General features: G+C 45.3%; 1 protein-coding gene across 1 annotated transcript; it reads right to left on the reverse strand.

The window, feature by feature from the left end:
- Positions 1-479: 479 nt before the first annotated feature.
- Positions 480-11,848, reverse strand: CCDC173 (coiled-coil domain containing 173). Its single transcript, XM_029072559.2, has 9 exons — positions 11,747-11,848; positions 8,882-9,111; positions 7,640-7,813; positions 7,343-7,536; positions 5,164-5,320; positions 4,360-4,499; positions 3,210-3,402; positions 2,451-2,615; positions 480-940 (listed from the first exon to the last, which is right to left on the reverse strand). Exons 1-9 carry the CDS (start codon positions 11,811-11,813, stop codon positions 599-601), a joined length of 1,662 nt encoding a protein of 553 aa, XP_028928392.1. The 5' UTR covers positions 11,814-11,848; the 3' UTR covers positions 480-598.
- Positions 11,849-12,087: the final 239 nt, after the last annotated feature.

Genomic DNA, 12,087 nt, shown 5'->3' on the forward strand with positions numbered 1-12,087 from the left:
AGTATACAGGTTTTAAAATAACTTTTCCTTGTAAAAGGAAAAAATTGGCTTTAAATGAGGTAGTTTTACATATGCCTCTATAGGGGAGGGCTTAAATGCAACTGTTAATCAAGTGGACAGAAGTCGTCAAAAGTCACTGCATTCTCGAAAGTAAAGAACTTTCTCCCCAGGAAGTGACAGTGGTGAACAATGTGGTAAAACTTTATTTTCAATCTTAGTAGGAAAACATGCTGAGGTGATACTAATTTATTTATCTTTAGGTGGAAGTTCACTTTACTGAATTGGAATATGTGAGAATTGAGTCAAGTTCTGTTGGAGAAACTAACCTATGGGATACCAGTTTCTTTTCCCCTTTATGAGATATGAGTAAGCCTTTAACCAGAGACTACTTTCAAAGATTCTTGGAGGTGTTACAGACCCATCATAAAAACTGAGATAATTTGGATAATGCTGTACCACCACCTTGAAGTCAAATGCAATACGGTACTCAATGACTCTAAACTTTTTATTGAATTACATTTGTGGCCCAAATAGCGCTGCTGTAAATGGCATTAAAATTGAATATAATCTTAAATTTAAAAAAATAAAATATGCTTTTCTACCATGTAAAACCTAATCTTCTCTTAGACTTTTGAAAATCACCACGTGTAGCGGCTTGCGAAGAATAAAGAGGGAGCTGGGTCCCATGAAAATCCTTTGCTTGATAGCTAGGCCTTATTCCCCCTCTTTCTTTATAAACCGGACCACGGCCACCTCCAACACCTTTCTGGGATGCCTTGTAAAGAGGATAAAGCTGCTGGGTTGTCTTGGATTCGAAATCAATGATTTGTTTTGCATATTTCTGGAATTCTTTCTCCTTTCTAGCTTCCAGGGCTTCCGTCTGTTTTACGTAGTCTAAGTCCGCTTGTCTCTTCTGCTGTAAATCTGCCTTTCTTTCGGCCTGTTGAAGGAAAAGGAATGTGATTTTTTTCAAGTTACTGATCTGCACCTAAAAGTCAACTGTTCCAAAAGGGTTTAACTAACCACCATTTTGATGCAAATTATCGGTTTAAGTGAATCCACGTTGGAGATTTCTTGCTTTGGCAAATATAGGAAGGGGGAAAACCTGGCAAAAATCGGACAGGGGCCCAGGTCAAAAAAAGCCTGGCTGCATAACTCTACTGTCGACGTCACCTCTCGAAGGTTTGGAAAGGCTGGCTTGGGGCCGGTCAGAGTGCCGTGGGTGGGCCAGGTTGGCCACGGTCCAGAAAGGTGAGGCTATGGGTGCACTAGGAGTGCCAGGCGAGCCCAGTCCCCAGCTCCAGGTGGTCAGTGTCCTCACAGACCCAAATCTGGCCTCCTACCCCGAGAGCCGGGCAGCTGAGGACAAGCCCTAGTTTGAGGGAGAGCAGGTTGAGGTCTCAGCACGATCCCCTCAACTGCCCCGCAGAGGGGGGTTACTTCCCGGCAGGGATGTGGGCCTGGCCTCAAGTAGCCCCCCCCGCCCCAAGCCTCTGCTGTCCCACAGGCTGAAGGTTTTAGCCTGGGCCGGAGGCCCCGCCCGGACTCGGGAAGACCCATTTCACTTGGTCCCCTCCACAGCTCTGGGTGTAGGGCCCTGAGTGGTTGTCTTGTCTGCACCCTACTTGGGATGGGAGAGCAAAAAGCTGAGTTTAGGAATGGCCCCTCGTTACTTCAAGGGATTCATGAGGATAAAACGAGGTGTAAAATTCTTGAGGAGGAAGGTGGAATTATTCTTTCAATAGTATTTACTGAGCGCTTACTATGTGCACAGCACTGTACTAAGTGCTTGGAATATACAATTCAGCAACAGATAGAGACAATCCCTGCCCCATGACGGGCTCAATGACATATTTGTCCTCCATGTTTAAAGACACCACCACCAGTAAGATTCATCTGTGAGTGCCTGTGGGGCTGAAAGCAGACAGGAGACTCAAGAGTTCCGACCACACCATGCTACAGAAGCACCGTGGCTTAGTGGATAGAGCACGGGCCTGGGAGTCCCAAAGGTCATGGGTTCTAATCCTGGTTCTGCCACTTGTCAGCTGTGTGACCTCGGGCAAGTCACTTCTCTTTTCTGGGCCTCCGTTACCTCATCTGGAAAATGGGGATTGAGACTGTGAGCCCCAGGAGGGACAGGGACTGTGTCCAACCTAATTTGTTTTTATAGACCCCAGTGCTTAGTACAGTGCCTGACATATAGTGAGCATTTAACAAATACTACAGTTATTATTATTACTGTGCATGCACCAAAAAAGACTGTCCTTTGTTGTACTGTCAGATGTGGTGGCTGCAGAACCTGGCACCGTATCCACGTTTCATGATCCTTACAAAATTTCTACTTAAAAAGAGCCACTCCTTTCTCGGGGCCAGGGTGGCCAACTGGTCTATCTGCGGTACTTAATTTGCAGTTTTCAGTAAGATGCAGAATGCTATTTATTGATAATTACCATCTGTTGTATCTGGAATTGTTTAATTCGCTTGCACTCTTCATGACCTCTTCGCTTTTTCTCCTCCTCATGTGCTCTATAAATCTGATCTGCTTCCAGTATAGCCCGTAATTCCTCTTTAGCTTCCAGTCTATCTTGCTTTTCTTTTTCTTCTTTATTTTTCATCTAGTTGGGAATGGAAAAATTCTTGGAAATTTCAACTTTTTCCTTAAAGGGTAGAGAACTGAGGAAGGCTTTTACTGGAGAGAATAAAAGGCAAGAGAGCTTGTAGGGACCGATACCTGGAAGATGCACCGTGCGTAGTAGCATTGCCCGCATTCTTAAATCATCTGTTTTGTTACTTGCTACTAAAAACACAGTTCAGATGTTATTAATGGCCATTTTTCCTCTCCAAATTTTAGTAAAAGGCAGTAATTTGACTCTTTGAAAAAGTGTTTAATACTCTGCTCTGCAATCAGAAGGCACTCAAAAAATATCACTGATTGAAATGAAAACAAGATTTATTTACTTGGGTACGTAGGCTTCAGCTTTGCTAACACCCTCTTAACATCTGAATCACTTTTAAAGCAGGTGAACCAGAACCATATATCTCTGAATTTGAGAGCTTACTCCTGTGTAATATTTTGCCCTTAAGTAACTTCTGTGATTTCACCTCAAAAAACAGATGGATTTAGAGAATAGAGAATTCTGTACATATCAAGGCTTATTCAATTATCACTTAAACTAAAGTTCTAGCATTTTCAGAAATGGATACTTTACCAGGGTGGCTCTATATTTAGCAATTGATTGTAATTCTGCTTTGTTTTTTTCCTCTTTTTCCTTCTCTTCTTTTTCCTTCTGCACTTCAACCTCTTCAATGTCTCTTGAGACACGGGCATCTTCATCTTCAAATTTCTGTTTTGTCATCTCATGAAGCAAGGAAGTAATCCTGTTTCTATGTTCCTCCATTTGTCTGGAATGAGATTAGGAAATTTACCCTTAACAGAAAGCCCAGAGAGACTGGGGCACAGTCATTACTTAAATGCAAGCCTGAGGGCTTGCTGAGCCCAATACTGTGCCTACTGGCTACCCTCCTTCCTCTGGTACTTGATAACTTGAGTTGAGAAAGATAGTGAACTATAGGGCAATATGTTTGCAGGTTTCTTCTTGTCAGGCACATGTTCACTGTTGTATGTACTCTCCCAAGTGCTCAGTACAGTGCTTTGCATGCAGTAAGCGCTTAATAAATACCATTGAATGAACTAAATACTGGAGTAGATACAAGATGAGCAGGTTGGACCTAGCTCCTTCCCCATCTGGGGCTTGCAGTCTGAGAGAGGGAGAACAGGTATTTGGCCCCCATTTTATAGATGAGGAAAACTGTGACACAGAGAAGTTAAGTGACTTGCCCATGGTCACACAGGAGGCAAGTGGCAGAGTTAGGATTAGAACCCAGGTCTTTTGTCTCCCCCGCCCAAGCTCTTTCCATTAGGCCAGGCTGCTTCTCACCCTCACTTCAGCGGTGGGTTAGGAATCCAGAGCAGCCCGATTCTGATGAGGCTCAGGATTCTTGGCCCCACGGCAGCCCCCAGCTGGCTAGTGCAGCCCTGGATGGGAGTGAGGAAACACTTGAGCTTCCAAGAAGGGACTCCGCCTCAGAGCCAACGGGAAGGGATGGAGCAGCCCATGCGGTTGCCACGACGGGAGCTGGGGGTGACTCCCTCCATCACTGCTCTCTGAGACTCCAGGTACATAGGCCGGATCCAGCTCAGAAACAACTCTCCTAAACAGACCCTGACGTTTCTCTGGCCAAATGGGGCCCCCCTCACACACAGGATCAAAAAACAACAGAGGTGTCATGGAGCCCTTGGCAAAAATCACAGCATCAATTGTGGAATAATTCAGGAAACTTTTCAAAGACATGGCTAACCTGTGAGTTTCAAGTTCCTTTTCTCTTCTTAGATTTGACAAATATTTTCTTGCTTTGACATAATCTCTAAGTTTATCATTTTCCTCGGCTTCTTGCTGTGCTTGTAACTGTCTGAGGGTATTTCTGTTCTCAATGTATGCCTTGAAAAAAAAGGACATATATCTATGATGATATGCTGCTTGATCCTTTAATAAGATATCAAAATAAATCTACCGATAAATTCCATTCACATCATCAGAACCATAGAGAAGTCCAGTTTATAAATCATCCAGCAGCTAAATTCAAATCAAGTCTTCAACCACTGGCGGGCTCCGGGGTCCCAATTTTTCCCCAGCTTGCCAGTCTTGTTCTCTTATGCCAGGCTTGATGTGGGCAGGGATCATATCTACCAACTCTGTTGTGTTGTACTCTCCAAGTGCTTAGTAGAGTGCTCTGCACACAGTAGATACTCCATAAATACCAGTGATTAACTGTTGCCAGATGTCCATTATGCTGTGTAATGGCAACAAGGGCCATGTTTCCTGTGCACGTAACGGTTACAGGAACCGGTGTGGAAAAAGACCCCAAATACCCTATTTGGGGTTTTGTTTCACGCTACCAAGGCAAATCATCATCATGCCTCAGAAGGTTTTCTGTTCTATGATCAGGAAAAATGGATATTTGATATTTTTGGGGCCTGGCGAGCCAGTATTTAAGTCACTAGCCGCAGCCCAAATGTCTCCCCCCTCCCCTAGGAAGCCTTATCTCCTCCTCACTCAGTTTGGGAGGATGGGAAACAGAGAATGGATCAGCGCTGCTACTTACATGGTAAGCTTTCTGAAGTTCAAGCATTTCTTCCTCTTTCCGTTTATTTTCTCTTTGCCTCTCTAATTCATATAATTTGGTCTGTTTTTTTATTTCTTCAGCATCTTTTTGTTCTTCTTGTCTTCTTAGTTCGTCTACCTCTTCATGTTCCTTAATTCTAAAACATGAAAATGGTATGACTAGAGGACAACCAAAGAATAAACTTGGGCAAGTTATACTTTTCCTGACTTAAGGTATTTATTTGGTCCAAGAAAATCATATAGTCACAATCAAATTACACTGCCTAGATGGGATTCTTCATTTTGCTACATCGTAGACATGGATGGAATCTCCCACCAGGAAAGACCCCTGTCTCAGATCTAAGACTTTTGGGCCGAGAAGTAGCAGAGCCTAGTAGATAGAGCATGGACCTGGGAGTTAAAAAGACCTGGGTTCTAATCGCGGCTCCACCACTTGTCTGCTGTGTGACCTTGGACAAGTCACTTAGCCTCTCTGTGCCTATGTTCCCTCATTTGTAAAATGGGGATTACAACTGCAAGCCCCATATAGGACGTCGACTGTGTCCAATCCAATTAGCTTGTATCCACCCCAGCTCGTAGTACAGTGCCTGGCACGTAGTAAGCATTTAACGAATACCATTAAAAAATGGGCAGAGGAATTGTTTCAAGTGCTAGTGCCAGACCAGATGCACTCTCGCTCTGGTCAGACGTGTTCCCGCTGGGGCCCGGGATGCGGCAGGTGAGGAGGCCAACGGGGGTGCAATCGCAAAGTGCACGTGCCTTCTTTCTCCACATTGGCCACCTCTAGGCAAAACTGGAACTAGAACTCAGGTCACCTGATTCTGAGAGCAGTGGTCTTCCCCACTGACCTATACATCGGGGCTAGATTTAAGCTGAGTATCTGCTGGGAAATAAAGCCTCTGTCTCGATAAGAGGTGGTTTACCCTTTGCTAAGGAGTTCAACTTCCAACACCGATGTTATTCCGGAACCTACATTTCTCTGCCTTTTCTGCAGACTGTAGAACAGGGAAGGTTTCCCCCCAGTTTTTTCCCCACTCCAACTGACTCAAAGATGGTCCCTTGCTGTGTCACGGATCTGGATGTTAATAAAACCGGTAGCAGGGTCACTTAGCCGTCAGGGGAGACTTCCTTGCTTGCCTTCCCCGACTAAGCCCTCGTCTCCCTTACTCCCTCTCCTGTACTCTTTAATCACTTCATATTCACCCCATCCTCATCCCTACAGCACTTAGCTACCTCTCTAATGTCTGTGTTCCACTCTACAGTCTACAGTGCAACATGTCCACCCTCTCTTATAGTGTATTCTCCTAAGTGCTTAGTTCAGTGCTCTGCACACATTACAGGCCCAATAAATACCAACGATAGATTGTGTCGCTCTAGGGCAGCTGTCCAGTGAAGAGGACATGCACTGATTTGCTAGGGGAAGGTGCAGGCGTACATATCCCTGCCCCAGAAATCTTTCTTGCCCAGGCCAAGATTCCCCGGTGGAAAATTGGAAAAAAGAAACAGTTGGCAGTGACTTTCTCATTTGTCCCTTGGAGACAGCCTGGAGCCAGATGAATATACCTGCTTCTTCCCAGTCCCTGCCCCACTCCTCTACCACACAGCCAGGGAGGACAGGACAGCGAACAGCAGCCTAAGCTTGGAGGAGTTCCAGCCAACATCAACACTACCAGCTGTTTGGGAGGGAGTGTGCTTAGAACACTTTTATTTGGCTTCTTTCCCCTTTTGCCACTGTTTCATTCAGTCAGTGGTACTTACTGAGTGCTTACTGTGAGCAACACCTGTGCCTAGGATTATGGCACACAGGGGCTTTATGTCCTTGTGACTCTTTATTAATCACTCAATTCTGAGGTTTATAATTGAGGTGAGAATGTAACCTTCAAACATTGGATTGACCATGGAATTAAAGTGGATTACACAGCTTTAGGGCTTCCAATCTGCATTTAAGGAAGATTTTAGGACCGACCTTTCTTAGGGCAATTCTACTCTACGAATAATCGGGACTCATGTAAAGTAGGCGGAAACCTTAAAACCCTCAAACTGTACCGAATGATTTAGAAGGAAAGTATTAGACTGCTTTGAGCCTATTAATAGAAGCCAATTCACAATTTAATGCATTTCTGAGGAGGAAAAGTTTGAACTACAGGAAAGTCACATACTGTTGCAGATGATCACTGGCAAGAGCCAGTCTATCCCTGCGACGTTTTTCTGCTTTCTGTTGTTCTTCCTGCAATGCTTTTTCAAAGTTGTGCTTCAGTAATTCTTCCCATTTTTTGTCAGGAGACAGTTTTTTCTTTTTGAACTCAATCTGAGCATCTCTCTCTTTCAGAACTTCTGTAAGAAGAAGTGCACTCTACAAAAACAAAATATTTGCATCATTCCATGTAGGTAAAGCCCAGCTGTGGGCAGAGACAACATATAATTTGGATCAAAAAACACAGAAACCTGTGCAGTACATGAAAGCCTTTCACTCTATCCATCTGGTAATACTGATAGAGTCTTGCGCTGTCGATGGCCTTTTTTCTTTCCTCGGCTCTGTAGTGTTCTTCTTCCATATCAATTTCTTGATTCCTCTTTTTTTCCTTTTCTTTGCGTAGCCTTTCTGCTTGTAATTTCTGTACTTTCATCCCCTTTGATAAAAAACAAGTAGTGTGCTCAGTTTCAATCAATAGTATTTATTGGGCACTTACTAATAATGGTGGTATTTGTTAAGTGCTTACTATGTGCCGGTCACTGTACTTACTCTGAGCAGACCACTGAAATAGGTGCTTGTGAGATACAGTTGGGCTAACTGATGCAATCCCCACCCTCGAGGAGGGCAAGTTTTAGCAAAAAAGAAAACAGCTCAATTTCAACACGTTCTTCACATTCCATTTTGCTTCTTCAATATATTCCTATGTCAATTGTCTCATTAAATGTGTGTAGAGAAGCAGGGTGGCTTAGTGGACAGAGCACAGGCCTGGGAGTCAGGGTTCTAATCCCAGCTCCACCACTTTCATTCATTCAATAGTATTTATTGAGCACTTACTATGTGCACAACACTGTATTAAGCGCTTGGAATGTACAATTCGGCAACAGATAGAGACAACTTGTCTGCTGTGTGACCTTGGGCAAATCACTTCACTTCTCTGTGCCTAAGTTACCTCATCTGTAAAATGGGGGTGAAGACTGTGAACCCCACAGGGGACATGGACTGGGTCCAGCCTGATTACCTTGAATTAACCCCAGCACCTGGTAGAGTTCCTGACACACAGTAAGCACAACTTCATTATTTTTTCTTGTGGTATTTGTTACATTAAAAATTTGGCTTCTGTAGCTACTCTTAAAATAACTTCTTCAAGTAAACTCTTTGGGGATGAGGTACAACCTGTCTCCAAAAAGAAATGTTGGGTTTGTTTGTTTTTTTTTAATCTCTGTCTAGGTGAACTGAGTTCAGTCAAACAGCTTTCGGAGCAAATATGTTCAAAGTTGCATATTTTCTTTTTTTTTAGTAGTATTAAGCACTTACTGTGTGCAAATCACTGTACTAAGTGCTGGTAACGAGTACACAAGTGGGAATTACGCAGATCTTCCAGAATTCATTATATCCTAATCTACAGTTTACAATAACTTTAAGGAATTTGTCCCCATATAAAGTGACATTATGACATTAAGTGACATATTCAGTTGCCATTTCCCCTTATATCGGTTTGACTTACAACACAAGTGTTGGTCCAGTTTTTCACAATTGCTTGGGAACGTAAATGTACGTCTTTCTTTGCTTTCCTTGCAGCGCGGAGTTGTGCCGACTTTTTAGCAAACCCACTGAGGCTGTCGCGAATCCTTTCCCATTCATTCTTTGGCAGGATGGTAACCTGGTGAAGCTCAACTCCTGGAGGAAGGAGATAGCCGCTCCGAGGTTGGTCTTCACTCGAGGACTCTGTTTCTGCTGCAGGTGGAAAATTTAAAGCATTTGAATGTTAAAAATTCTACTTCCCCCTTCTTGCCCCCCCTTACTGCCCTAATCTACTTCTCCCCCATCCATTGGCTCTTTCCTATCTACTTTCAAACATACTCATGTCTCCTTTACCGTTAAAAAAAAAACCACCCTTCTCTGGATCCCACAAACTTCACAAGTGGGTCGCGTACACTCTGGTTGTCTTAATTGTCTGACTTGCGGCTGGGGCTGCAGCAAGATGCCATAGATCTACCTCCATCACTGAATCTTGGAAACGGCAAGGAGGCTGCATTCTGAATCGGGCTGCTCCAGGGTGGCTCAAGGAAGCCGGGATGTCCCAGGCTAAAGAGAACAGTGCCACCTCTTCAAACATTAGGCATGATGATACAAGGGACCGCTTTTTCACTGCCCAATGAGTCTGGGATTATGGGTCGCACATTGGCCTTTTCAGCCACGTACACGCTCAGGTGAATTTCACCATCAGTGTATTTCAGTGAATTTTACTGTCAGTTCTTGTAAAATGGGGATTAAGACTGTGAGCTCCAGATGGGACGTGGACTCTGTCCTACGTAATTAGTTTGTATCCACCCAGTGCTTTCATGTCTGGCAGAATAGTACGTGCTTAACAAATACCATTTAAAAAAATACAAAGGACAATTCCATAGGTGTCCCCTGTACAGGTAGGTAATGTGAATTTCTTTATTCTTATGCGTATAGAAAGATGTGCATATTGGGTATACTGTTATTAGATTTCCAAGAGAATCTGAGGATACCTTTTCCTGAGGCTTTTAGGAAAGAGATTAATTTACCTGGAATAATTTAAGGATGCTTTCAAAACATACTTATTGAATACCTAAAACATGCAACTGCTCTAGACCATAAAAATTATTTGGGAAGGGGGGTGGCTTTTTCAATGATTTTTCAAAATTATGAAGAAGGGACAACTTCTAGAGCATTCCAGCTTTAACACTCTTTCCCATAATCTTCGAATTTATTTTTCTGCACGAATCTGATGTCAAAGGACTGCCCCCCTTGATCACTTGATGAAAAATCCCTTCTCCAGATCCCCCTTCTCACTCCTCTTCACCGAAGGAGTGTCAGTCATCAAGTAGGATAAAAAGCCCAGGTGATATAAACTTGGTGAGAGTTTGACATCATCACTCAGGTGTCTCCAGACTCTGGCATGGATTAATAAATGGGTGAATAATAATCTCCATGTGGGTATGAAAATGTAGCAGATTACCTGGGTTTTTTATCCTACTTGATGACTGACACTCCTTCGGTGAAGAGGAGTGAGAAGGGGGATCTGGAGAAGGGATTTTATCAAGTGATCAAGAGGGACAGTCCTTGCAGCCTGTCACTACGCTCAATAATAATAACAATGGCATCTGTTAAGCACTGGGAATCATAACAGAGAAGTGGTCGTCCCATACAGAGCTTATAGTCTAGGGTGAGGAAGAAAAGATATTCAATCCCTATTTTACAGATGTAGAAACTGAGGCAGAGAGAAGTTAGTAAGTTGCACAAGACCGCAGAGTCAGAATTAGAACCCAGGTCTCCGCCTTCCCATTTCCATGCATTTTTCAAATCGGTGGTATTTGCTTAGGAGAAGCAGCATGGAGTAGTGGCTAGAGACCGGGCCTGAGAGTCAGAGGGTCATGGGTTCCAATCCCAGCTCTGCCGCTTGTCTGCTGTGTGACCTTGGGCGAGTCACTTCACCGGGCCTCAGTGACCTCATCTGTTAAATGGGGGCTTGAGACTGTGAGCCCCATATGGGATAGGGCCTGTGTCCAACTCGATTTGCTTGTATCCACCCCAGTGTTTAGTACAGTGGTATTGGGAAGCAGCGTGGCTCAGTGGAAAAGAGCCTGGGCTTCGGAGTCAGAGGTCATGGGTTCGACTCCCAGCTCTGCCACTTGTCAGCTGTGTGCCTGTGGGCAAGTCACTTCACTTCTCTGTGCCTCAGTTACCTCATCTGTAAAATGGGGATTAACTGTGAGCCTCACGTGGGACGACCTGATTACCCTGTATCTCCCCCAGCGCTTAGAAGAACAGTGCTCGGCACATAGTAAGCGCTTAACAAATACCAACATTATTATTATTATTATTATTTGTGGTTAAGGAGAGTAGACTGGGAGCCCGTCATGGGGCAGGGCTGGTCTCTCTCTGTTGCCGAATTGTCCGTTCCAAGCGCTCAGTACGGTGTTCTGCACCTAGTAAGCGCTCCGTAAATACTAATAATAATTATAATGTTGGTATTTGTTAGAAGCAGCGTGGCGCAGTGGAAAGAGCACGGGCTTTGGAGTCAGGGCTCATGAGTTCGAATCCCAGCTCTGCCACGTGTCAGCTGTGTGACTGTGGGCAAGTCACTTCACTTCTCTGGGCCTCAGTTCCCTCATCTGTAAAATGGGGATTAAGACTGTGAGCCCCACGTGGGACAACCTGATTCCCTTGTGTCTCCCCCAGCGCTTAGAACGGTGCTCGGCACCTAGTAAGCGCTTAACAAATACCAACATTCTTCTTCTTCTTATTAAGCGCCTACTAGGTGCAGAGCACCGTTCTAAGCGCTGGGGGAGACACAGGGGAAACTATTGAATGAATGGCGGCGGGCCGCTTCCCCACTCACGCGTGCTGCCCCGCGCCGTGCCGCCGCGCCGTCCGCCGGCCTTCCGCCCCTCCGGCTCGGGCTCCATGGCGGAGGGCGGCGCGGAGGAGGAGGAGGAGGAGGACGAAGGGGGCGCGACCCCGCCGCCCAACGGCTCCGCCGGCGGCCGAGCCGTTGCCTAGCGACGCGCCCGGAAGTGACGACGAAGGCCGGGCGGGAGCGGAGTGAGGCTGGAAGGGAGGCCGGAAGTGAGGCTTGAGGAGGGAGGGAGGGAAGGGGAGGCCCCGCCCCGCAGGACCGGACCGGACCGGACCGGACCGGACCGGACCGGACCGGACCCACCCGCGGGGACGAGGCCGGAG

Source organism: Ornithorhynchus anatinus, chromosome 9, assembly GCF_004115215.2.
Source record: "Ornithorhynchus anatinus isolate Pmale09 chromosome 9, mOrnAna1.pri.v4, whole genome shotgun sequence".
Lineage (NCBI taxonomy): Eukaryota > Metazoa > Chordata > Mammalia > Monotremata > Ornithorhynchidae > Ornithorhynchus > Ornithorhynchus anatinus.

What these genes read in the sequence shown, in the direction of transcription:
- CCDC173 (XM_029072559.2), bottom strand. Translation starts at nt 11,813, where the DNA reads ATGGAGCCCGAGCCGGAGGGGCGGAAGGCCGGCGGACGGCGCGGCGGC. An exon ending in ATAGAGTGAAAGGCTTTCAT is followed by an intron (nt 7,537 to 7,639) that starts GTACTGCACAGG and finishes TTGTTTTTGTAG; the next exon opens with AGTGCACTTCTTCTTACAGA. An exon ending in AAGGAACTTGAAACTCACAG is followed by an intron (nt 3,403 to 4,359) that starts GTTAGCCATGTC and finishes ATCTCATTCCAG; the next exon opens with ACAAATGGAGGAACATAGAA.